Genomic DNA, 24282 nt, shown 5'->3' with positions numbered 1-24282 from the left:
GTTGACCATAGGAAGCTGGGTAATCATCTATAGCAGCACATCAACTTTATCCACACTGAGAACAACATATTTTCATTTGTGCTTGTTTACAGGAAATTTACATTTTCTGAAACTGCCCCAAATAACAAGTGAATAAATGAGCCATGAAGTGACCAACATGATATCACCATATTCAATATAGTGTTTATTTCAATTAGTATGGTGCTTTTATAAAACATCTGTGCAGAAACATCAACAGAAATGTAAAAATGATAACAGGATACCACACACACATAAACCATAAATACACTTTAACACACTGTAGAAAAGTACACATTATCCTTTAGAGCCTTTGGTCTGGAACATACACCAGTTCTCTGTGCACCACTGAAGCCCTATTATATTTCATATCACTATAGAATATACAGTGCACATACAACACCATCTGCCTTCTACCATCATCAAAGAAAGTTTTGCATTTTGGGGGGGAATTTATAACCCTGTGTGATCCTTATGGTTGTCCATTTTCATAATGCTAAAATTAGTTTTGCATAAGATAAAGATAGAATGGAAGGCAAAGCAAATACAACCAAGCACCAGGCACTGTAGAGCGAGGCACTTGAGCTCTTAACACCTCTGGTTTGGCATCATGACATTTGGCACATGGGGTTGGCCTAGCACTTTTAACTGTGTGGGAGAGAGAAAGATCTCCAGGAAAACGTTCACCACCTTATCCTTATCTCTGGTTGTGCCTCTGACAAATCTATGTGAGTTAGTTACATTCATTCTTTTCATATTTACATTTCCAACATCTTGACAACCGTTCAATCTGTCAAGTCCAGACAAAGTGCTCCGTTGTTCAGTATGTTCATTCCACCACTTGCACATGCGCTTGTTGGTTTCTCTAGGCTTCATGAATATATCCTGGACTGGGGCAATGACAAGCGGGGCCTGCTATGATGTAGATGAGTCTGGCTGGCTGAGGTCCTTCTTCTTTTTCTTGTTTTTCTTGCCTCTGCAGGGCTTGCAGACACAGCATAGGATGCAGGGTGAGGCCAGCAGGAGGAGTGGAGATGTCACCAGCACAATGATGCTGACTCCCACCAGGATTCCTACCACCTGAAGAATAACACAAAATATTTAGAGCAATGAATCAAATGTGTAATTCAAGTTCCCCTCAACTGCACCAAGCCTTTCTAATACCCTTCTATTTATTTCTTGCTTTCCACAAGGAGGAGAGGTTACTCTATGACACAAAAGGTTTGCATGAATCACCCAGTTGAAACCAACTATGTCAAGTGGGGGACTGCTATGATGTGAGTGAAATGCTAATGCTGAACAATCCCACTCAAGGATCATGGGTAATGTCACTATCATCCATTTGAGAATCACTACTATACATTTGGCGTCATATCGTATTTTATTTCAGTAGTTAGCTTAACCATATTGCACATAATTTAAAATCTAGATGTTGACATTGTATAACCAAAATACAGTATATAGTACACTGTTCATGTGCTGTGACAACATGTGTTTGGAGGTTGCTAAGAAAGACTTACAGCAGCACAAGCAATTTGTAACAAGCAGATTGTAAAACCTATTGGTCCTGTTAGGCAAGGCCATGACAAAGTCTGCCACAAGCTGTTTTCCAAGGGAACAAGTTGTACTTCTACTCTCCAAACACTTAGCAAGGCGGGCACACGGAGACACGGTGAGGAGGCTGACTGCTGCAAACTTGATAACAATCATGTGATAAAGTCATCAGAGCAAGGCAAATACAGAAAGAAAGTAGGTTTAGTGGCCAGTGGCGATTTTGTTGAATGAGTGAACGTCATCATAGGGCAGAAATTTGAGATTAGCGTGGATTACTTCAGATTAATGTCTGATAAAGGATTATTTGAGCTAATGGTAGAAAACAAAAAAAGCACAAACAACAAGCTAAAACAGACTTTGTAGGGTTTTAAGGGGATATTCACCAGAACACAAAAAGCTGAAAAATAGAACAGCGCTAATGACAAAAAGAAGACGGCGAATGAGAACTCAAAAGTACTCTGTTTTAAACTTCCATTTAGAATACACATACAGTAAAAGACAAATGATGGGTGATAGTTTTACTTTTAATGTGTCAGTTCTTCCATTGTCCTCACCAGCAAATACTTTAACAGTGACTATCTGAATTGACAGCCCAGCAGTAGACCAATCCTGAAGGTGTTATAGAACAGTTTTACTACAACAAACGCAGGCCTGGAACAACCTACCACTCATGGATGGATAGTGCTGCAGCCTAATCCATCCACATAATGACAGTGTTGCCACAAGCCTGAAATTGACACTGTGTGTCTGCTTGGCTGAGCAGCCTCACCTGGGTTCTGTTCCACATCACAGAGGCCCTGGAGTGTCCCAGTTTGTTCCTGCACGGTCCCTTATCATAGTGCCTCAAGAAGATATCACCCTGCATTTACAGAACACAAATGCATCGGTGGGGGCACAATTGTACTTTTTCAACTGGGCTCCAAAATCATTGATCACATAGGTGAGTTGTGTGGAAGCAGGACTCACATCCAGATTCTGCAGACAGTACCAGCAAAATGTGTGTTTGCAGCTCTTACAAAGCATCTGTGCACAGCCCTGGTTCCTCTCGATATAGATACCACACATAGGACACTGTTTGATGGGCATGTCAGTGTGGCTGTCCGAGCGTACCCTGCACATGGAGTAAAAACAGGAGAGAACAGGTTATTGGTGGCCATCATTGCCTCAGGAAGCTTCAGGCACAGTGTGACTCTGTATTTAGCAGCAGAGTGAAGTGTCAGCAATCACTTTGTACTGGGTTACTTATTTTGGGAGGCATGGAGGACTAAGTCTCAGTACTGACAACCTTGAAGTTATAAATGAAGGTTTCATCAAGTTTCCATCCTACAAACAGGGTGGACCCTTGGAAGGAGCTGTGAACAACTTTGACAGACAGAATGCTCATCTTCTTAAGGTGATGAATGCTAATTCTATATTCATTTGAGGGAAGTATTTTTAGTTGTGTTTGCTCTGTGTGTGTGCTGTCCGCTGCTGATCAGGTAGTGTGAATGCACTTCTGTGAAAGAACTTCTTGCTGAAAATTGCTGCCTCTTGTGGCTAAAAAACATTGATCACAAAACAGAACTGAACTGCAAAGTCAGGCAATCTCTTTCTGGGTCTTCTGTTACTACGTTTGACACTTTTCCAATTGAAATTATACATTTTAGTTCATTTCATTTAATATGTCACATTGGGAATGTTTATATCCCTGCTCACATCCAAAAGTGCATTAGGCATTAAAATACATTAACAGGTTTTGAAAGTGAAATGAAAAATGGTACCATATTCTCAGAACAAAGCCAAAAAGTAGCATGAAATGTGAGGCCACCCAAACTATACACATTGTGAACTCACATGAGTAAAAATAATCATTTATGGAGAATGGCTTACAGCCATTGCTCCAATAGCTACTGTGTCAAGGGAGAATAATGAGGGTGGAACAGAAATGGGATTTGCCACAGACCAATTAGGAAAGAATAAAAATCGCTCCAATAAAAAGAGGTGAACATGAACCCAATCCCAAGCTGAAGTAAAATTCTCGGAAACAGCAGTTCCATCTGAGTCTTAAGTTGGAAGGCTGGAGAAGGCAGAACTCAAATGAGCTGAATTATTATACAAAGTGTGAAAATAAAATAAAATATATTTTTTTATTGTTAGTCAAACCCTTTCAAGGGGTGAGCCACACCAGGGATTTTGGGTTCCTAACCAGAATATTTCACTAAATCCTGGCACAACAGCATCTTGCTTGTTGAGTGAACCTGCAGGCTGTCCAATACATATTAATTTAAATCTTAAGCCTTTGCTTCGCTTAGACCCACATCTGCTCCATCCTCCACAACGCACTGCAGGGGCAACTGCTTCATTACAGTGCACAGACTCTGTCTGTACGGTGCACTAATTGGTTGAGTGCCTGTCATTCCCCTCCCTTTGGGACAGAGACAATGGAATTCCAATATAAGTCAGTGACATTAGTCTGTTTGGCTGAGCCACAGCTCGGAGCAGCACAATAACGTAAATGTACAACAACAGGGAGTACGCAGAGGGATACTAGGCTATTACTCCTGAAATAATGTTTGTATTCAGCTCAGAGACTCGGCTGGGGGATAAGGGGCTACACATTTTTTCATATGAGCCCTTCAATGCCAGTATCCAGCCACAACAGATTATATGGTAGGGTAGTGTTTTCTGTGTGAATGAAATGATTTCAATAAAATAGTATTAATGTCTTTAAAAAATTACATTTTGGTTTGGGGAGTCATGATTCAATCTATTCACAGCAGAAACAAGTGTTTTGTAGACATACTCATTCTGGACTCGCTCACTCATCCAGCGTTCACCACAATATCTTTCCAAGTGTTGTTCAGACTGTGTGGCTGGCTGACTAGACAGCGAGCTGACTGACCTGCTTTCATGAGAGGGAGACAGTGACATCATAGGCTGGCGTTCAGGGCAGGTATGGCTGTCCTGCCAGGGCCCTCTGCACCCTGAGCAGAAGACGGTATGACAGCTGAGGCAGGACACAGTGGTGGGCTGGCCCTCTGTGCTTAACTGCACGCTACAAACCGCCTGGCACTCAAGCACTGGGCACCAGGCTTTACTGGGATCCAACTTCACTCCTGCGTAAAGCAAACAGGGCATGTGAAGCAGGAGCGGGGATATTAGATACTGACTAAATGCATATTTTGTAGCTCTCCATTGCCAAGCAGTGTGGTGGTTAGAGCTGCTGCCTCACAGAAAGATGGTACTTTTCTATTCAACAGGTTCAATTCCCTGTCTGGAGTTGTTGCATGTTCTCCTTGCGCCTATGTAGGTTGTCACCAGGTAGTCCTGCTTCCTCCCACGGCCCAAGAAGCACACATCCAGGTTAACTGATGACTCTAAATTGTGTTTTTTGTCGCTATTTCAACCCTGCAATAAATTGGTGACCTGGTTCATTGTTGTCTTGATAACAGAGGAGGATGCAATACACCATCTGAGAATCTTCATGGTAGATTGGTGGCAAAAGCAAGGCACAATTGGAAAAGCAAGAAGAGGCCTCAGCTGCCTGTTAGCTTTATAACCTCATATAAATACTAAAGTAAATTAAGGAGTATGATGCTGAGATCAAACTGATTATTCTACCAAAATAGGTAAACAGCCATTAATTCTAGCATTGACAATGTAGTCAAGAGCAAAACTTACAACTAACTCATTTAATTCTGAATACATTTGATCACAAACTATAACATTGGAAAAATATCATATCAAGTTAAAAGTGATAATTATGCTGGCTGAAAATTCAGGGAATCATCAAAATGATTGTAATTTATCTTTGGGTGAAAGTTATATATGTAACAAATTTTATTTTCAAATATTTTCTGCCTTGATCAAAGACAGAACAACCAATCTAATGACATTGCAATCCTTTGCTAGCATGAAAACAACTTCAAACAGATCCTATGATTTCATTTCCAGCTGGTGTGTAAGGACAAGAGGATAATTCCAGCATAAAATTTTCACAAAAAATACATCTGATGTGTTTCACAGCCAAAACAAAACTGGGGCTTTAAAAGGATGACTCATATCTTCGTCATCAGCTTTTATTGCGAATTGTAATAAAAGGAAACTATCATTGCAAAATAGCCTGTACTTTGCTGTATTGTGAGACTTATGATTTATGGTCTTAGTAAACAATAACTATTACTGACTTTGCAGCACATTGTTGCCGTGCAACTGGAAAAAAACCAATATAGCTGCAAGGCAGGCTAACCTCAGTTTGCAATTTGTAGATGCCAATGGGAACCCATTTCTACCAAAGGACTCACTGTTTCCAGGTCTCCAATGCAGGACCAAGAGGCAATTTACTTTCACAAACATTGTCACAATGCAAGTGTTATCAGTTACACACATGCCATTTGATTTATTAGAAATGAAAAGTTCATCACTTTCGTTTTACCATAGTGGTCACAAGAATCCCTTAGAGCATTTGTTATTGAATTTCCAGAGAGTATTAGACAGGAGGTTAAAATTTCAGTAACCTCCTGGATAACACTGGAGGTCCCACTGTATCCCAGGCATGTGATAGCGTAATGCCTGCAGCTGAGTGTAACCTGAAATCACTGCTGTCACCAGCCATCAGCATGCGAATGCAAGAGTAGCTACCTCTCTCAAACTTCAGACGCTGATACAGCTCCACCTGCTCAGCTGCAGCCAGGCTGGCTATCTGCAATCAGAGCACACAGAAAGGCCGTTAAAAAATAAGATGAAGTTTTTGTATATTAATGCAATTTCATTGCAAGTATCTGTAAGCTTTAATAGGTAAATGCAGCAAATGTGTTGCAACACTACCAAGATCATTTAGGGTCAAATGATCACCTAGGAATCACATATTGCTGCATTACTGAGTCACCAGAGACAAAACAGTTGATTGCAACATTGCAAACTTTCAGTGCCAGTAAGATTGAGGAAGTTGCTTTCATTTCACACTACGCTAATTTTAGAACAACATAAGTATTTAAGATTAATGTTATTTAACCTTATCTTGTTGTATACACACCTAATTTTACTTCTGCACAAAAATTCTATTGTCACAGTAAATTAAATTCATTCCAAAGGTCGTCAAAGACTGTTCTCAAGGGTTTTCTTGGCATTAACGTTTCAATGCATTGGTATGCAACTGGGAGAAGCATGACAAATAAGGAACTGATGCACAGAATTTCCATTTATTTGTGAATCAGCACTTTACACTTCTAATCTGAAGCACTAGCTGCGTAGAAGCCACAGTGTCAAACAGTTTGATGAGTTTCACTTTCTGTGTGATTGCACATATTGCCACATTTCACCCTCTTTTAAAAAAAGGATAATTTCCTCTGAAATGTTGTTAAGGCTGGGTGCACATAATTTTCACAATACTTAATCCCCAATTCATTCAATCCACACCATTTTCAAAACACAAGGCTAAACTCTGGATACATTTGTTGCACACTGGAAATTGGAAACTGGTTGTTCAAGCAATTGCATCAGGTTTCCAATAAATACTGCCCAACAATGTTTGCCTCAAACAGGTTTTTAATTTGTACTTCAACATTATTGTGTCACACCATTTTATGGTGTCTAAAGACTCCCTGCTTTTTTTTTTTAGTTTCACTTATGACCTACATATCTCAGGTCTTAAACAGGACATACCTCAGTGTCCAGTAGCACACCAGTCTTTTGGCAGGCCATATCTGGGCAGGTGATAGGTGCCCCTCCTCCCTCCATGATTGCTAGGTGAACATACTGCTGCAAACACTGGGCGGACAGTGACAACACAGATAGAGAAGGGAACCAATAGATATATGAAAGATCACACATGACATACCCATGCAAAAGGGTGTATATCTAAAAAATGCCTTAATCACATATTTTATCTTTCCAATCTTTACACATCAAATCACAAGTCTCTGATCCTGGAAAATGTAGTGAACTGCACATAAATGCAAGTTCTTCAATGGGATTCAAAGGAAAATGGCAAATATCACAAGTTACTTCACTCGCACAACATAGAAAACTATGAGGAAGTGTGTAAACATTGTGCAAGGGTAGATTGTTTAGAGGAACAAAAAAAATAATGACTAGATGTCACTTTTCTGTGGAAAATGAAAAAATAAATGCAGTCGGCTGAATGCAATCTTGTGGTTATCATGTGCTTTCTCATAAAACTCAATGTATTGTTCCTCTAATAACTGAGCTGGAATAAAAAGAAAAACAAAACACAAACGTAAGAGTCTGTGCTTATGAACTAGACAAGAAGAGATATTTAAAGTTTATACAATACAGTCTGACTGATAACAGGCTTTATGGTATCCAGTTCTGTCCATCTGCACCTATGACAATGTCTATGCATTTGTTTTATCTGTGTGACCTTGAGTGTGCAACACTCACAATTTAGCTGGCCTGGACAGAGATTAGCACCTGCCACTATCTAAAAACATTTCTGTGTTAGGGTATAACACTGTCATCTCTGTTTCTATTGACCAGGCCTGTATCATAGTGCTGTAGCAGTCCTCTATAGCCCTGTCATCATGCTGATAATGGTGGTTCTCGTGGTAGATATTTTGTAGTTACAAGAATTTGGAGAAAAAGGACAGTAAAAAAAAAAAAAACAATGCAAGAGAAAGTGGATCAAAACAGCTTTTTTCCCACTAGAGCTAAAATACCCAAGAGTAGTGAATAAAAGGATATTTTAAGATCCTGAAGCAGGAAGTGGCTCTGCAATAAAGATGAGCATCCCATTCCAAGAAATTTTAATACTGGATATTTTCCTGAATTGTCCCTTCTTTTCAGCAGTTCTTTTCAGCATCCATAAAAGTTTTGGAAGAGCAGAAAATCAAGTTTTTCTTGAAGCTTCTTTTCTGTTTCATTAATAAAGGATCACAGATCCTAGTCCCAAAGCAGCTAATGTGTCCTTTACAATTTAAGCAAATACTCCAATAAATATTATCTACTGAACTGGATCCGTCTCTACTCACTGCTGTGCAGAAGTTGCAGTTGCAGCTTTGCAGCTCCCTGGTGGCTGTAGACGGCTGCTCACTGAGACACAGCTTGCAGAAGATCTCAGAACCTGTCTGGGAGTCAGCACCAGCCTCAGGGGTCCTGAGAGCTGAATCCCTGGCTTCCGGGCTTGGGGTAACACTCCTGCTGGCCATGTAGGGGCAAGGCAGGTGGGGAGGGAAGTACAAAGAAATCAGGCTGCTTCTAGCCCTTCTGCTAGGGATAGAGCTGAGCTACATCCTCCATGTTCCTGAAAAAAGAGACAATAAAAATCTATTTGTGTTTCCAACACAGGTGTAACACTGTGCCCACCCCCCACCCCCTTTGTTACACTCCACATTACCTCTGACAACTGCATCTTGTCATTCATTCTGCTAACTGGTGTACAACTGGGATGACTTCACTTGTACCTGTGGCAACACACAGCTACTGCATTGTTGCCAGCATAGATCTGAATTAGTCATTGTTTGAAGCTGTCTGGTGCATAAAGCAAAATATAATTATGTGTAATTACTGCAGCAAATTTGATTCCTCATCATGTCCGTTGTTACTAAATAATAGGATGCCATATTTACAGCAAAACCCAGAGGTCTGTGTTTAGTGAGACATCAGTTGTTTACAAGCTCCTAGTTTGCTCTGGTAAACATAGTAAATACAGTCATAGTTATAGTGATATTGTTCAGCACATAAAGTCAACAATGAGCAAAAAATAAAGAGGGAAAGATGGAAAATTGGGAATTGACCCATATAAAATGAAAAGCTTTTAAAACTTTTCAGTTAAAATTTTATGACACCAAACATCAGCAATGATACTGTGAGAATTTATGAACACTTCATTTCAAATTCAGTTCCAACTTAAAATTCCTCCTGAGTGGAACATGCATACATTCATAAATCTTATGGCAATCCATTCAAATTGAAAGAATACAATTTGTCAACCTCATGAAGGCACAAGGTCAAGGTTCATTCTGTTAGGACAACAACGGCCTATATAAAATGCAGTGACAGTTTTGCCTAGGTGTTCTAGACCTTCAGGCTGAACAACAGTGGCTGTCTGCACAATCAATATCCTCACATTAAAAAATACAAAATAAAAAAAAATAAAATAAAATAAAATAAAAAACTGTTAAAATTACATTATTGATCATAAATGTAATCTGTGACTTCCATTGTTGGTTATCAGACACTATACAATAATTACATATTTTGGGATTGTGGGGGCCAGAGGTGGGTGGATAGTAATCTGGTGTTAAAGGGAACTGAAGCCACCAAACCCCAAAAATAATTTCCTCAGTTGATTTGGCTTCCCACTACCAAAAAACATCAGAAATAATAACACTATAATCTGGGATTTAATATTAATACCGTAGATAACAGCGGTTAGGCACAGAACAGGGTCACACTGGGAAAAGCAGTGTTAAAAAAAACACTGTAAGCTCCTGTTGAAATCACATATTATCCCACACACAATGTCTTTATTTCAGCAGGCTGGTGAAGTTGGCAGTAAACTTTGGAGCAGTCTGGTCGATACAGCCACCACCACCACCACCAGTGTCCTAAATTTTTCAGTGAGTGCTCTTTTATTGTGTGCTATTGATCTATGATGGCAAATATTCAGCTCACTGATGGTGGAACTCATGGAGCATGCCGGTATTTCTGCACTGTCACAGGAGATCCTGCACTGCTTTCAGACAGGCGTGCGGAGCTGGCGGCGGCATGCCATCCCACAATGCTGTCAGCTTGTGCTGTCCTGTATAACCAGATGGATGGCCTCACAAGGGGAAATAACAGGTTTCTTGTGAGCTGGCTTTGCTGCCTGGAAACTAGTGTGTGTTTAATAGCATCCTGAAGCCTATCATTACAGAACAACTTTTGTGTTAAGAGGAACTTGAGATTACATGTCTTACCATCTGTCAATAGATCAGAATAACTGACACCTTTGACAGATGACAGTCATTAAGCAGTTTAAATAATTGTAGATTTCATCAATATTTTCTGATAACTCGGCCCTAGTGATACTCAGTGATTAGATTTCATTTTGAGGCACCCCACCCCACATGTTGGCACATGGGACCATTTTGAATTAGATGTCAGTAAAATGCTGACAAACAAAAGCTGAATAGGGGAGACCTCGCTATCAGTGATGGCTCTGAAAAATCCCATCCTGACTGCAGTCAGAACCAATCAAACTGAGAACAAGAGTCTGCATTCAAACGCAAATCCTCACTATTTGAGATATTCATCAATCAAAACGCCCTTGTGTGCTAACAGCCCTCTATAGGTGGAGCGGACCATGCAGTGATTAGCAGTCCTCAGAGATCAAGGCTCAAATGGCATTCCTGCCACAGGGCCGAGGTGGATTAAAGCATCGTTGTTGAGCAGGGAGGCAGGGGTGGAAAACCAAATCTGGTGGGTGAAAAACTGCCGCTGCATTCACAGACTGCCACTGTGTTGGAAGGGAGGCAGCTGGGCAGGGAGCTCGGGGAGTGTGTAGCAGCATTTATGTGGCATCATTCAGAGAGCTGCAGTCCTTCTCTTGACTGCCTGGGTGGTTCTAAAGGTTTCTACAACAGTGGAAGCGTGTCTGACACAAAAGCAGATAAACAGCAGTAGGAAGGAAGTGCAAACCATTTAGTATAAATCTCTTGAAGTTAAGAGACTGTGGTGGACAGTAAGTTAGATGGGCTATGTTTTTTTCCTAAAAGGCCAGTGGTAGTGCATATTTGTCCAGAGGCTAAATAACAGTGTAATATCTAATCTGTTACAGTGCATTCACATGAAACCTGGCACACCTGCATCCCTCTCAAGGTTGCGCACTCGCTTGGGTCAGAACTGAGGTACTGACGCATTCTTAACTCTGGTTTATCTCAGCCTCGGTGACGGATCTACAGCTGCAGACAAAAGGCCACAGCAGCAGAGGAGAGAGGGGGGACCTACCTCGCCAGTGGACCGCTGTATGTAGGAGCTGCCAGAGTCCAGATCCACAGCCGCAGTGCTGCTGTGACTGTGGCAGACACATGTGTTGATCCAGTCAGCTGTTTCAAGGAGCTCCGTCGTCCAGCTCGGCGCCGACACCGCGTTACCCACACACGTTTAAAGAAAAACCAAAACCATGTTTACGAGTCCTACTGGCTGCTGTCTGCGCCCTGTGTGTGTGTGTGCGTGCTAGCTCTGCTCCTCTGTGTTGTTTCCATCCAGGAAGCTGAGCTGCTCTCACAGTGATCCACTCTTCACTGCTCCTGCTGGTTATTTCACTGAACTCAAACTGCTTTCAAGGACCGTCGGAAAAATGAACATCTCGCGAGTGTGAGGTTGGCGCATGCTGTGTTCCGTTCAGGTACAGCTCACATTAAATTGCGTCCTGTTAATCTCCGAAAGGACGATTAACCGTGATAACGAATTACATATGATTCGTAAAACTCTAGCATGTCAAGTTGATGCGTATGGGGAAAAAACTTCTTCTTTATAAATCTTATTTATATTCTGTGACCTGAAGTGAAAATGAAACAGCTTTTGACTACGCACAAACGTATGTAATAATAATAATAATAATAACAACAATAACAACAACAACAACAACAACAATAATAATAATAATAATAAGAAGAAGAAACTTAATTTACAGAGCACTTTTTAGAGAACATTGGGTATTAAAATGTCAGAAATGTTGCAGGGGGAAAGACCACGAAGAGATTCATCTATGCTAAAACATACTGGGTGCCAGCTAAAACAGGTGTAACATGAGCCTGCCTCTTTGTCCTGGTTAAAATCCTGGCAGCTGCATTTTGTACAGTCTGAAGTCAATTAATAAACTTTTGGTTCAGGCAAGTAAAAGGATTGTTGCAATAATCTAGGCGGGATGAGATAAAAGCATGTAAAATGGTCTCAGTGTCATTACGAGTTATGTTAGGATGAGTTCTTACAAAATATTCGTACTCGGTAACTGCCTGGGATTACTGTCAGACTGAAGTATAGAGTTGACTCAAATCAAAAACAAAACTTGCTAATTGCCCATTCTTTCATGTAGATTTGTAAGATTTACAAATCCTGATTTCGTTATCCCTATAGTATGTAAAACTAAGAATCCGGAACTATTAGAGGAACTCTGATACTGGGTGTTTGCATAGAAGCAGTTCAGTAAAAGTTACTTTTGCATGCTATGGCCTCTATACATTTTAATGTAACTTAATTCTAAGAACATAGAGATTTTTTTTTGTTTTGGGATAAATACGTACATACGTTACATTTACACTTTAAAAGGATTTAAATCTAAAAGCAATAATTTAACCTTAATAAATTTATCTGATCTCAATTATCTGATGAACTTAAATGAAACTGTGAGGACAGAGACAGACAATTCTACCTTGGCAAAAAATTACCAAGAAGCTCGTCAAATAAGTTTGTGGGACCACTATCTAATACATAAAGGCCAAAGAAAAATGTACGGAATCTGAAAATGGTCATGTTGATGTTGATTTTTCAACATAATTATTATAATAACAATAATTATTGTTATTATCATTATTATATAACAGTAAATAATCAAAAAGTGTATTAATTCATTATTGTCACATTAAAGTAAACCACTTTATAAGACTTCTGCTCATTTACACATTAAGCCCATTAAAGGTTTCTGACTGAGTGACATTGGTAACTTTTTTTCTCACTGGTGATATGTGGCATGGTATATATGTGGTTGTCATATTTGTCTATTTGTCATACACTGGAAATTCCTTATCTCTTGTCCTTCTCAGTCAAGAAAATCTGATGTAACTATGGACTAGTGCTCTGTGGGTGGAACAGACCTGCAGGATATTCAGTTGGCTCATGGAAATGACAATGAACTATAAAAATGATTACCTAATAACTAATCATCGATCCCCATGGTTTTTATTTAACATGAGGTAACTTGATTGTCTAAGTTTGAATTTGTGCGTTAACAACAATGAATTTATTCCACTGCTCTTTTGATTATTCTTCAGTAATAGTCTCAACCACAACCTACAACTTACTACTAAACAAATTTAATTCTTATTATAGTTTTATAGTTAGATGAGCATTGCATCATGTAAATGAAAAAATATTTATAGAAATTGCAAATTGTCCATTGTTTGTTTGAGGGGACGGAGCTATGGAGTTCATTTTGTCAGCCCACAGTGATTCCCCTGACAGTCTAGTTCTGAGCCCCAAGTAGTTCCTTGTTTTATCTGTACAGCAGCTATACATCTGCATGAGACTTTTTTGTGTATTACTGATATTACTGAACTCATCCATTACTGGCCCTATAATCATAGAGTTACCACAAAGAGCCCTCATGATTTGGCCAGAAGAAGCATTTGCTGATATGATCTAATCTCTAGTTTAGTGACTCTGTGTAAAATTGCTTTATAACATTTACATGCTTTGTTGTACATTTGAACATTTCACTCAGTTTCTCATTTTCAAGTCTGTTTTTGTTATTGTTAATAAACATTTATATGACAATAACGTTATATCTACATCAACAAGGCAGTGGTCGTCAAATTCCCCTGGAAAATGTGTTTTTGTTTTTGTTTTTTCAAAACTGATACTCATGACATTACAGTTGCTTCTTGTAAACATAGCTCATCTTACGACAGAGGTTTCTGTGTTTATTTCCAACTGTGACTCAACTCAACTATTCACTATCCCTAATTTGTTAAATCAATCACAGTTTTACACTCTTGACATTTTGTCTCCAGGTCTTTTATTTGTAATATTAGAATTCATATTTTAGATAAATCTAGCCAATCTGGTTGCTAGACATTTAATTGAATGATAAAACATTTCATCTTTATTTTTAGAAATGGTAAAGGTTAGCCCAAAGGTCTTTCATTATTCCAGGTAGTTTGAAAAAGCACTTTTTACTATAAATCTCAAACTAAAGCCAATCCCTCATTTATATAATTTTGCCTTATTGTCTTTTACATACTTCTAATGAGTTGTATATAGCAGTATCGAAGTAGATACAGCTACAGGAAGTAAGCTCAACTCAAGTGGCATATTTAAGGAACCATCTCATTTATACCACATCCTCAGAGAAGCACTTCCTGTTAATGGTACAAATATGGTGTCAACCATCCCCATCATAGTGTACACTGCTTACCTCTGACCAATTCAGGAAGTAAATCGCAAAATGAAACAGTGCAACATACATGTTCTTTCTCCTCTTATTACTGTGTACTATAAACGAATTATCACTATCTGCCTCCATACTTATTTGAATGTTCATTGATGAGTTAAGATCACTGTATTGGTCTCATTATAAAGTTGTTCTTTGCCAACATAGTTTAGCTTTTTTTTTTTTTGTACTGTTACATCAACACCGGTCTTTCTGTGAAACTACTAACTGGGATCACAGTCGCACGCTTTTTTCATCTTCTATTCAAGTTTACCTGTATACTTTAAAGCCCAAAAGTATTTAAATGCATCCAAACGTGGAATTACTCGTAGTTTACCCTCATAGAAAAAAATTGCAGTAGAGCTGCAGAAGAAACAACATCAATGGACAAAACATGTCCTCAAACATAAAAAATGAACATTTGGAATGAAAATAATAGTAACTGTGGTAATAATTTTAGCATATGCAGTCAGACCATATGCATTATACTTATTTCGTGACCCCCAATACTATAATATTATTTTTCATTTGCACTGTATGACAGAATAATATAGAGCCACCTACACGACTGTCACTCTGGGAAACTTGACCCATGGACCGCCCACATCAAAATGCGCATGCGCCGCAGGAATAAAACTTTAATCGCCGGAGTTGAGCTTTAATCAGAATAATATCTCTGCTACACTAAAGATGGACAGCCCAGACCCTCTGCCTCTGTTTGACCCTTTCACAGCCATCAAAGAGAAGACACCGATGAACCAAGTGAGCTTTTATTCATATTTGACCTGAAGGTGGAATCATATATCTATATGTCACTGTTAACAGTTTTTAAATGTGTTTCAGCTCGCCACTATCTTACATATTTATATATATATGTGTGTGTGTGTATATGTATGTATGTACAGAATAATAACAAAGTGAATATCGTCTATTGGGTTGCTGCATTAAAACATTTAGCTCCAAAGTACTTCACCTGTTACCTAAGTTTAACGACAGAACTTCCCCAGCTGAAAAAGAAAATTCCCGTGAACTAGAAAACAGTTATGAGAGTATGTGGTTGTTTGAAGGGTGGTAGTAAGAGTGTTTGAAGTCTCAGTGCTTGTCTTCTGCCCCAGGTGCTGAGTTTTAAAGTTTCCAGCATGCACAGAGTAATCCAGGTGATTCACAGGCTGGCACAGAAGAGCTGCAGGAGAGCCTGCCAGCTTTTCTGCTGCCCCATAGACACTCTGCCATGGGACCAGTACTGTCCAGGTGAAACCATTTTTTATCACACACACTCACCGCATCTGCTCTTTGTGGACTGTACTGCTGTACTACTGCGAGATGGAAGCTTGCATGGCAAAGTGTATAATTAATTAAAATGACATATTTTAATGTCTTTTTTACAGCTAAAAGTCCCCAGGTCACAGAGGACAAGACTACACAAGGTTAGTTTTTATGTTAGACTTTTCCTTTAATGTGCTCTTTTACTTTTAATAATAATTAAATCCAAATGTTGAAACATGCAGGAGTTTTATCATTTTATGCAAGGATATCGTTAACTAGGTGTTAAATTCTTAATCTCAAATCCTTTCTTTGCTGTGGCTGCCCAGTGGAACTAACTTTTTCCATGTGATCAGTAAATTCATCATTGTGACGTAGCTTTGCTGTTACATCATTCTGGAACAACAACTTCCTATTCTCACATTCTCTTCCTTTTTCCCTTCACAATGTCTCCTGGCATTTAACCAGTGGTGCGCCTGAGTCCTCCGTCCACCATTTTGATTTTGAACATCAACAACTCCACCCTGATCGACTGTGCCATTGGGAATGAAGCCTATTCCTCATCAGTGACAGAGAGTCAGCTTCTAATGCAGAACTCTGTGTTCCATCTGCATGGTGAAGTACTTTAAGCTCTTCAAGATGATATTTATATCATGCTATGTTGTTTTATTTGCATTTTTTCAGTAGTTATATCAAAAACATAATAACAGTAATTATGAGAATAACAACCGTTCATTTGTTCTTGGCTACAGACAAACTGAGGAGCAGCTGCAACCACGGACAGCAGGGGACAGCACAGGCCCCTTCATCTCCCCTTCCGCTTCCTCACTGTCGGCTTTCTTCACCTGAAGAAAACCCAAGCATCAACATTATTGACTCACATCTCAGTTGTGTCATCATTGGGGACAACAACTACATGCACACTGAGCAGATCCACCCAACTGAAATAGAGAAGGAGCCACAATTTTGAAGTTCTGGCTGCACAGAGCTGTCTCAGATATAGACACACACACACACACAGAAACACCATCCTCTGGGAGGGTGAGAATATAAACTCAGTATTCTGAGAAACATTTTGAGTTGTCTGTCAGACAGACTTGCTTTTTTTTTTTTACAGTGAGTTATGGTGTTTCCTGTTTAACAATGCCAGGTCTTCCACTCATTCGTCTTGCATAAAGTTGGGAACGCTGAAAATTTTTTCAACAACTTCTCCCATTGATATCACTTTCTAATGACTCTCTATTGAGTTCTCTGACTGGTTGACCTCTGGTATTTATATCCGGTGATCTAATCTGCTCACAGACATGTATTGTTTGTACTCACTGTACAATTTACAAATTGTATATTACTTAATTGCCAGTGAAATGCTCTGACTAAAACCCTTATCAAGTTAAGACAAAGATGCTGACTCATGTTTAAATGTATGGCCTATGGTCACACACAGTTGAATTCTTAGTCGTGATTTCTTGTATGTATATCTTTGATATGGTTTAATGCACTGAGTTAACTGTTTAATTGTAGCCAAAGGTCAAACAGTTAAGACAGCCTGAAAGAAATCAACATGCTACCACTCTGCCTGTTGATATGCTCATGTACAGTATGATGACCTTTACATGCTGTTTTCTACTTCTTGTATTATTCTTAAATATTGTATGAGAGTTCTTCATTTGTATTTGTTTAGTCAAAATTTTCAAATGATCACAAATTATTAACATGTTTTTAATGATGATAGAGATACTGGTCACGAATGGTGGTACCTTTAATTGTAATTCAATGAAAATAATTTTTCAATAAAGGTGGAAGGTTCATTTTTTCTTCTCTTTCTTCACATCTTTTTTCTTCTTGCCTTTCTTGTTATCCTGTGTTTTTTTAAAACTGCCAAGACCTCTGCGGACCATGCAGCCTTTCCACCAGGCCTGCAGCTGTCAAGTCAAAGATCACAAGCCAGGGTTTAGAAACAGGGGTTAACACACTAAACAATCGGCTCTTAATCCAACTGACCATGATGCTAAGGCTCATGGATCTAAGTTCTGATTGGATGTTATCACCTTGGTAGCAGCTCTGGCCTCTGCTTGCTGTATGCACAGTTTCTCCTGCTCCTCCCTGTCCTCCATCACCACCTGCTCCATCTCCCTAAACTAAAAATTAGCATCTAGTCATTGGTCATTTAAAATTGAGCTTGTGTCCTATTCAGCATCGGCACTGGGAGCTCCTCACCTTCCTCCTCATATGTGACAGTTTGTCCAAGTTCACTGTTCTTTTGCAGCGCACATTGTTAAGCTGCTGCTCCTTCTCCTGTAGCATCTGCTTCGTTCGCTGCTGCCACAGCTGCAGCTGCTGCTGCAGCTCCTGGTCAACAATAACCATAACAACATTACATTCAACTGCAGCACTTGATGAATATCAGTGATAATTGCTTCTGCAAAACCAACTACTTCAACAGTACAATACTGTACCGTAGCATGGAAAACACAAGTATGTAGTGCAGTGATTCTCTAAATCTAAGTATGTTAGTACAGATTCAACGAAAATGGAACTTCCTGGAGTTTAACTAGCAACTGTTGTTGAGTTCAAGTTAGTGACGTCTCAGCAAAGATCAACAAAAGTTTAATTAACTCAAAGAAGAATTGGATGTACATTGAAACCACCTCATAAAGTTGGTCCCACACCAGAAAGACTTAAACAGAATAAAACAACATTTTTAGTATTCTGAGCAACTGGTAATGAACAAAATGTTTTAAGGGTGCTCAATGGAGTAGTTCTTCAGCAACACCATGAGGCAGTTTTCAATGAGGTGATCACCTTTTGTGTGTGTTATGCCCACTCCTGACAACACATAATGTGTGCGTGGGCAACATACCTCATCAGGGTTAAGAGAAGCAAGCATACATGTATAGTCATACAGTCTTCAGGCAAATCAGATTGGTATGATTGGTTGGATAGTTGGTATTCCTCTATACAGCATCCAAACTTAACATTAGTGTTTTGGCCCATGTCTTTTACATGTTCACTGCAGAGTAACAGAAAATGCATGGTATTCAAAAGGATGTGAAAGCATGGTATATGGAAGATTATTTACACCTAAAATGGTACTATAACATTGCATTGGTTCTGTTTGGTTGCCTAAATATTTAATGGTGAAATTATACACTAAAAATTGTAGAATCATTCATCCTTTTTCAAAACCAAGGTCATAGCACCACACCATATCTACACCAGGTACAATGACTGCCACTGGCAGTGAGGCAATTTGCTACATATAGGACAGCAACTGGACTTAGACTGAACTACCAGCCAAAGCAACAAACATAGATTAGACCACATGCTACAACTTAAACTTCAGCAGAGCTAGTGAGCTAATAAACTAATTAAAGAGTAACTACATCAATGAGTGATTATCACAGGATACTATAATAACTATAGTTCTGTGTACAATAATAACCTCATATTAGTAGTAATGCTACCTTGTGTTGATTTTGCAAGAATTTCTGAGAAGCCTCATGAGCACTCGCCTCCACTTTCAGCTGTTTCTCCAGCAGCTGACAAAGACAAAGATAATTAAAAAGGAAAATGTAACTGCAGTGGTCATCAGCTTATTTTAGACCATGCCAGAATTGGAATGGATGGACTCTCCACCTCCCTGATGAACCCACCTCCCTTTGGTCCTCCAGCAGCTTCTCAGTCTTTCTGGTCTTTTTTTGTGTCAGGTGGAGTTGCAGCTCAGTGTCTTCCTCCATTAACTTCTGCCTGTCGGCAATCTGTAATGACTGCTCATTCATCTGCTGCTTCAGGTTATTGGTGACCTGGTTCAATTCCTGAGGGGGAAGTGTTTATTTGAACATAACACTTTCAAAGACCTGCTCACTATTATGTTTGTTTTGGTTCTCAAAAAAGCATCAGATCAACCCAATGATTAGATTCTTATTCACTTCTAACAACCATTCAGGCAAACCACTTTGGTAATAGTTTGTGTTTGGAAGTTCTCACCTTCAGTTGCTTGATTTTCTCTTTGAACTCATCTTGTTGTGTCCGTAGAGTTTGTTGTCTTATCTCCAGCTGCCTTTTTGCCTCCCTGGGTAGAGAGACATATGTATAATTGACACAATACCGAATCCTTTCTTTTTTTTCTCCTTCTGTTTTCCTTTCCAGTTATCTGTCTTTATAAAGGCAATCGGAACCACACAAAACCTGCCAGTGAGGGATGGTGTGGAGCCCTTTCCAACGTGTGAAGCAGTTGACAGTACAGGTCTTCAGTGCATTTAAAATTGTTTATTTTGAAGATGCTGCAGGGTGATATGGAGCTTAAACAAAGGCCGGGTGTTAACTGTAAATTAAACAACTAACAATTAACTAAATAAACTAAAAACTACTGAAAACAAACAACCGCCCGAATGGTTGAAAAACTGTGTGGCTTCTGCCTGATTACCAACCCCTACCACCTGTGCCCTAGTGACACCTCAAGTCAACTTCATGTGGCCTGCTATTGGGTGGACCCCTCCTATGCCCAGGCTGTGAATTGTCATGGTAACATCACGATAACATAGCACCTTAATAATATAAATCCGTTGCAATAAAAAACATCATATTTGCTACAGCAATCTTATTAATATAGAGGCCAAATGATGCAGGGATATACCTTCGCATTTTCTCAGCCTCCTTCTTCTGCTCCACTTCTTCCACCAAATGCAGGATAGAGCGGAAACTCTGCTTCTCGTCTAGCTCCAAATGCAGATTGAAAATCTGCTGCCAGATGTACTGACTGCAGGGAAAAAGACAGACAAACTAGTCAGAGAAAGCAAAGGTAGATGCAGCATAATGTTTGCTTGTCTATTATTCCCTAAGCACTCTGTATTTTATTCACACTACGATGAACTACTCACCAGTCTCTTCTCAGCTTTGCCAGCCTTGCTCTCTCCTACACACATGCACACATACAAACCCACAAAGTAGCAGTAGCATATTCTTCATTCGATTTTTACAGTTACTTGATGAAATGCACAATAAGATGAAGAACTCTTGATATTTCTGTGGACAGTAAACTTGGCACACACAGTGAAGCTCACCTGTGCTGCTGGTGCTCCTCGCTCCCTGCTCATCTGAACCGTCAGAGTGTGTCTCAGGATGGCCAGCTGGTCTGAGCAGTCCTCTAGCACAGCTGCCAGTCTCACACTCTGCAGCTGTGATAAACACATCCTATGGAGACATGACAGACATTTTGTTCAAATGCCATGCCTAGTTTAGGCAGCAGTTCCAAAACTGGGGAAATATTACGATATTACGATTCAATGTCTCGTAATCGATTCAATGCGATACAGTTAGCGCCATATATATGTCGAAGAAGCATGTCGCTAGCGAGCTTTCTGTTTCAAAAAAATGACTTACTTAGCTCTTTCCGTACGAATAAATCTCATTCAGGCTAAATAAAATTTAGTCCATGACTGGTTCACTTTCTACACATAAAAACAACCGGCAGTGGGCAAGTGGAAGAGTTGAGGTGTCACCATGGTAACACTCCGTGACGACGTTTTTTTTTCTCAGACAACTTTATTGACAATGGTTGCATTTCCTGGTTTCCTTTTATGGATGAGATAATAGAAATATTAATTTAAGGTGAGCTGGCCTGACATATCCCAGGTTGTACAAGAGAAACAACTTGAAAGACTGTTTTTGATTCGTTATGTTCAATTTATTTAAATATTTCTTCTTTATTTCCAAAAGCAATTTTCAATCTCTTTGAACAAAGCATAGTCAGCATAAAAAAATTACATCTTCGCCCAAATGCAATGTGTGCCACTCAGACTTTCCAGCACCTGTTAGATTATTATTATTATTGTCTGTACCCTTGGTCTCATACTATCCTAGGCCTCAGACTGAATCCAGAGCTGTTTTACAAACCCCACCAGCACTGCACTGATCTATCTCAAGGGACATTTTAAGAGACAATCAGTTTCTCACATTTTAAATACATGAAAAAGAGGAAAACGAGGCGTTGGACAGTTATCTCTTTCCCATTTATTCTTGTAGTCATTATTAGTTGCAAACTCTGCAGGGAGTTACAGCTTGTAGGTAATACAGACTGAAGGTACAAGCTACGCTGTAGTACATGCATGATACCATCAGTCAGATTGTGAGGTTTTTTTTCTGTGGTCCTCTCAGAGACACAGATCTACAGCAGTTCCACTGTTGAGATATCATTAAAGCAACACACAACTTATCTACAAAGTATATACATTAACAGTAGATACATATAAGTGCGACCATAAAGGCAATTTTTAAGGCAGAAACATCTTGGGAAGATAAAGAATGTGATGAGCAATAAAATAGTCTCAGCCCAAAGAGAGAATGATGAGGAGAAACCATGAAAGTTTTACACTGAGACTTGTTGGATGTGTTAAACGTGTTTTTGCTGCCTGTACTGAGAGTTTGCACAAAACATGAAATGAGTTTCATTATTAGTCTTTACATGATAAAAACAAAAAACAGAAATCTACCAAAGGATTTATGTAATTAACATATGACATACATCAGGTTTAGGGTTAGGGTTAGGGTTAGTCAAAATCAGTTTAAGAAAAACATTTAACAAAGACAAAAGCAATTATTTCATGTAAATGATTGAAAGGCCACAACATGGTACCACAGACACAAATTAAAAATAATTATTCAAAATGAGAATAGCGTTCATGAACATGTTGGTCATCCAATGTGCTTCAAATGTGATAAAAAGACTAAAATTGGATCATTTAGGTTATTCTGTCTTGCTTCCCTTGCCAGTTGTTTGAAGTGGCTGTGACTGTGTTGAAAACAGTCAAGTTCTGACACACCAACCAGGATTCAGCAACATAAATCTGATAACAGTAATGAGATTGTTTCTTTATAAGGACCCTCCACCAGCTTCACATGCTCCTACAAATCACGTTACTTTCTGTAATCCCCCCCCCCCCCCCCCCCACTGCTTTATCACCAGGCCACTGTTAATCAAACCACACTTTAACTATTTTAACCAGTCCTGATGATTAGATTTGATTATATTAGGTCAGATTAGGGTAGTTTGTATGTTTTCCTTTAAACAAACATCGACTTTGAAAAATGCTTTGCATCATCTTATTGAACATTTGATTTTAAATAGGAATTTGTCTGATTTGGAAACACTTTGACAGGTTGGCGCTGTCCAGTCCAGGTATGTCATTTTGTCGGAAGTTCACTGGAGAAAACACTGTTCATAATGGATGAGATTAAGCTGAAAAGGAAATTATCATTTGGCACAAAATCCACATAAAAACAGTTGTTATTTTTTTAAAAAGAGATGAAAAACAAAGACTTTAACAAAATAAAAATAATAGTGAGTTTTGATCAAACGTTCTTTTACTGTACACACACGTAGAAAAATTAAAACCTATATAAAACCTTTAGTTTAATATACTATAGTTTCAGTTGTAAACTGAGTGTCAAGTCAGTTTACAGCATCATCTCTCTGCAGGCCTCATGTCTCCTACAGTGTAGTGCCTGAGAAAGTCCAACACACATTAGTCCTTCTTCACTCTTGTGCTTATTGATTTGAATGTGAGTTGAGGTGGACCATGCTTTAGTGCCAGCAGAAAGTGGAAGAGGGTGCTCATCCACTTGGCCCCTTAAAAGACTGTGGTTGGAGAGTAAAGGATCTATGTCACCTTAAAAAAAGAAAAGGAGGAGCTGTACACAATGATCACAACACAGCAACGAAACCACATTGTCCATAACCAAGGTTCAAATCTGCCATTCTGACAGCTTTATCTGACTGAAGTTTGCATGAATAGCAGATTCGTTCCCAGGGAGTTTTTCTTATTGTGCAATTGGAGCTGAAAGCAGCCAGAGACATAGTGAGTTTCAGATCTCGTTGATTGTTCGTTCGGAAGGTCGGTAGTCCTCCCTTCCTTTAGGGGAGGACAAGTAGAAGGACTGGGTCTTGCGTTTTAAGCGTGCCCTCTTGGTGGCCAGTGACAGGCTGTGCTTGCTCGATGCAATGATGTCAGAGATGAACTTCTTACAGTCCACACACACCTCCATGCTGGCCCAGTCCTCTGTCAGCTCAGGGGGAAGCTCAAGTTCTTCATGGGACTTTAAAGAGCCGTGCTTCGAGAACCTGAACAGAGAAGAAATGGGAAGGGAAATTCACAAATGGCTTCAGCAGAGTCAGAAAATAGTCTCATATTTGTATATGTTGTATTTTGGATGTTGATTTTAACAAACCCAGAATACTGCTCGAAAGATCATAAGCTAATTATGTGTCTGAAAAAAAAAGCAATCAAATAATTGTAGTAATGTACACAGAATAATACTGT

At 39.3% G+C, this 24282-nt stretch overlaps 4 protein-coding genes across 7 annotated transcripts in view; 1 reads left to right on the top strand and 3 right to left on the bottom strand.

Moving 5' to 3' along the window:
• Positions 1-169: 169 nt before the first annotated feature.
• rnf144b (ring finger protein 144B) lies at positions 170-11781 on the bottom strand. The gene is made up of 8 exons (XM_029505308.1): positions 11500-11781; positions 8541-8812; positions 7216-7320; positions 6193-6253; positions 4454-4667; positions 2539-2683; positions 2342-2431; positions 170-1098 (listed from the first exon to the last, which is right to left on the bottom strand). The coding sequence occupies exons 2-8, from the start codon at positions 8715-8717 to the stop codon at positions 934-936; spliced, it is 957 nt and encodes a 318-aa protein (XP_029361168.1). The 5' UTR covers positions 8718-8812; positions 11500-11781; the 3' UTR covers positions 170-933.
• Positions 11782-15378: 3597 nt separating this feature from the next.
• On the top strand, positions 15379-17715 carry LOC115045428 (uncharacterized). The gene is made up of 5 exons (XM_029505103.1): positions 15379-15463; positions 15817-15952; positions 16090-16128; positions 16433-16579; positions 16717-17715. The coding sequence occupies exons 1-5, from the start codon at positions 15392-15394 to the stop codon at positions 16932-16934; spliced, it is 612 nt and encodes a 203-aa protein (XP_029360963.1). The 5' UTR covers positions 15379-15391; the 3' UTR covers positions 16935-17715.
• A 54-nt stretch (positions 17716-17769) lies between these two features.
• On the bottom strand, positions 17770-21156 carry LOC115045588 (dynein regulatory complex protein 9-like). The gene is made up of 9 exons (XM_029505352.1): positions 21028-21156; positions 20845-20879; positions 20601-20723; positions 19952-20036; positions 19618-19779; positions 19429-19503; positions 18182-18313; positions 18013-18102; positions 17770-17886 (listed from the first exon to the last, which is right to left on the bottom strand). Exons 1-9 carry the CDS (start codon positions 21154-21156, stop codon positions 17770-17772), a joined length of 948 nt encoding a protein of 315 aa, XP_029361212.1.
• Positions 21157-22925: 1769 nt separating this feature from the next.
• spire1b (spire-type actin nucleation factor 1b) overlaps positions 22926-24282 on the bottom strand; it is a 37315-nt gene continuing 35958 nt past the window's right edge. For all 4 annotated transcript variants that reach the window (XM_029505188.1, XM_029505189.1, XM_029505190.1 and 1 more), the window contains one exon: positions 22926-24083. In XM_029505188.1, coding sequence (XP_029361048.1) covers positions 23828-24083 — 256 coding nt within the window. In that variant the 3' untranslated portion in view covers positions 22926-23827. The remainder of the gene's footprint in view (positions 24084-24282) is intronic.

Source organism: Echeneis naucrates, chromosome 6, assembly GCF_900963305.1.
Source record: "Echeneis naucrates chromosome 6, fEcheNa1.1, whole genome shotgun sequence".
NCBI lineage: Eukaryota > Metazoa > Chordata > Actinopteri > Carangiformes > Echeneidae > Echeneis > Echeneis naucrates.
The sequence above is the reverse complement of the archived record's forward strand: the minus strand, read 5'-3'. Positions and strand labels throughout refer to the sequence as shown.

Bases quoted from the DNA above. Each gene is read 5' to 3' on its own strand.
- rnf144b (XM_029505308.1), bottom strand. From the start codon at position 8,717: ATGGCCAGCAGGAGTGTTACCCCAAGCCCGGAAGCCAGGGATTCAGCT. The intron at 4,668-6,192 runs GTAGCTACTCTT...TGCTTTACGCAG, and splicing joins GCGTCTGAAGTTTGAGAGAG to GAGTGAAGTTGGATCCCAGT. The intron at 1,099-2,341 runs GTGAGGCTGCTC...GTTATTCTTCAG, and splicing joins TGATGTGGAACAGAACCCAG to GTGGTAGGAATCCTGGTGGG.
- LOC115045428 (XM_029505103.1), top strand. From the start codon at position 15,392: ATGGACAGCCCAGACCCTCTGCCTCTGTTTGACCCTTTCACAGCCATC. The intron at 15,464-15,816 runs GTGAGCTTTTAT...CTTCTGCCCCAG, and splicing joins AGAAGACACCGATGAACCAA to GTGCTGAGTTTTAAAGTTTC. The intron at 15,953-16,089 runs GTGAAACCATTT...TCTTTTTTACAG, and splicing joins ATGGGACCAGTACTGTCCAG to CTAAAAGTCCCCAGGTCACA.
- LOC115045588 (XM_029505352.1), bottom strand. From the start codon at position 21,156: ATGTGTTTATCACAGCTGCAGAGTGTGAGACTGGCAGCTGTGCTAGAG. The intron at 20,724-20,844 runs GTGAGTAGTTCA...TTTTCCCTGCAG, and splicing joins GCAAAGCTGAGAAGAGACTG to TCAGTACATCTGGCAGCAGA. The intron at 18,103-18,181 runs GTGAGGAGCTCC...GCTAATTTTTAG, and splicing joins TGTCACATATGAGGAGGAAG to TTTAGGGAGATGGAGCAGGT.